The following is a 1,913-nucleotide window of genomic DNA, read 5'->3' as shown; positions in this document are numbered from 1 at the left end:
TGCATAACCCATGGACACAGACAATGGGGTGTTTAGGGAGCAGGTTGGAAGAGATTAATGGGGGGAAAAAGGAGGACCTATATAATACTTTCAACAATAAAGCTTAAAAAATATATAAAAAAATATATAAAAAATAAAATGCTATAATTTTTTAAAAAGCCAACAACCAAATTGAGTTGTGCCATTTATTTGCCCTTTTTCTTCTGGCTCTCTTTCCATTTCTTCCCAAGCTCCTTCCTGAACACCTACTTCCCACTGACATTAATCTTCCTCAGGCTCCTAAACTGCACCAATGATCTCAGATCTCTCAACAGAGGTTGGTAGAAAGCAGTATATCTTTTCTCAAGGTCATAAAGGTCTTTATAGAATTGGGCTTCTACTACTGCATATTCCATCTGAAGGTTTTTGAGAGCTTTGACCCTTAACAGCTAAAGGCAAGTGGTGAGCAAGGTCTGCCTTTGAGATGGATGCTCTAACAGGGAATGCTGTAAGGGCCTGAGGACTTGGCCTGGTCAGGTGTACAGGCCGTAGGCTCTGAGGACTCTGAGGCATCTGTTAGGTCCTCGTCCCCCAAACCTCAGCTGCCTCCCCTGGTTCTCATTTTCCTGAGTCTCTGGACCGTCTTTTTTTTTTTTTTGAGTTTCTGAATATTTATTGAGAACCTGCTATACACTAGGCAAAAGAACAGAAACTAATTGTCCAGAGTTACTTTGAACTCTTTCAGCAAAACCTGAGTCCTCACCATAAAAAAATCCATTCACTACTTGGTTAATCTTCATGTACAGTTTTCTCTAACGTACTCTGAAATTCTGCATAATGTTGTATACCCTGGTATATTCCAAAGACTATCTGAAAGGCTAGAGGAATCAGCATTCCTTTTATATCTGTTTGACAAAGCATCAGCCAGTGATGTAAAACCCTTCCTTTTGGTGGCAGTGGAACAGTATGGTACTTTACTGCCAGACGTCCATTTTTAGAAAAAGCCAAACCAGTTGGATATAAAACACCGCATACTATGCCAACCAGTGAACTTCTCAGAGCACATTCTTCCACGCTTATATTATCTGAATACAAAGCATCTGTAACAAGGAACTTATACGTAACTAAGGAAGACAAAAATGGAAGTGTAGTCAATGATGCATATGTCTTCAAAGCATCATGTTTAACCTTGAAGCAGTGTCTGAAAAGGAAGTTTGCCAATATTCCAGAGAAACCAGCTGTTGTTCCAACGAGCAGTGTCCCACGTATATTTAAAGTATTTTCTTTTCTAAGATACTCAATTTTTTTTTCTATGATTTCAATGACCATCGGTCCGAGTTCTTTATCTCCTAGAGAGGGGCTGAGTTGACCACGTGTGTATGTTGCCATCTTGATGTCCTTGGGCATTTCCCCAGCTCCCACCGGCACCACACCTTTCCCTCGCGGGTCAGCCCCCGCCTCGCGCCCGGGCGCCGCCATCTTGAAGCTCCTTTTTTTTTTTTCTTTTTTTTTTCTTTTAGGGAACATTTATTGAGTGCCTACTGTGTGCCAAGGGGAACCAATGTCGAACATCCAGTCCTGCCTCGTGAGGTGTGTGTGTGTGTGTGTGTGTGGCGGGGGGGTCCCTCTCTGTGAAACTGCTTAGGGGAGCATCTCCTGACTACCACATGGCTTGCCTGGGGCTGGATAAGGGTAGGGTCATTATAACAGATGCAGCCCACAAAGGGAGTGTACCAGATCCTGAATCCATCTACCAAGGGGGTTACTGGGGTGGTTATGGACAAAGCAGATAAGATTCAGAAGGGCCTGAGATGGGAGCATAGAAGGGTCAACAAAGATCTGCTTCTTGCATTGTGAGCTCTAAGGTCATTTGCTGAGAGGCAAGGATTGACATGACCAGGGTACAATGATCAAGGCCCTTGGATTTCCTTGAG

General features: G+C 43.2%; 1 protein-coding gene across 1 annotated transcript; it reads right to left on the bottom strand.

Annotated features, from left to right (window-relative positions):
• Positions 1–643: 643 nt before the first annotated feature.
• Positions 644–1,458, bottom strand: LOC308511368 (complex I assembly factor TMEM126B, mitochondrial-like; the record flags this gene model as incomplete). The annotated part of the gene is made up of 1 exon (XM_081081398.1): positions 644–1,458. One exon carries the CDS (start codon positions 1,456–1,458, stop codon positions 769–771), a length of 690 nt encoding a protein of 229 aa, XP_080937524.1. The 3' UTR covers positions 644–768.
• Between the last annotated feature and the right edge of the window lie 455 nt (positions 1,459–1,913).

Source organism: Myotis nattereri, assembly GCF_964212035.1.
Source record: "Myotis nattereri genome assembly, chromosome: X".
Lineage (NCBI taxonomy): Eukaryota > Metazoa > Chordata > Mammalia > Chiroptera > Vespertilionidae > Myotis > Myotis nattereri.
The sequence above is the reverse complement of the archived record's forward strand: the minus strand, read 5'-3'. Positions and strand labels throughout refer to the sequence as shown.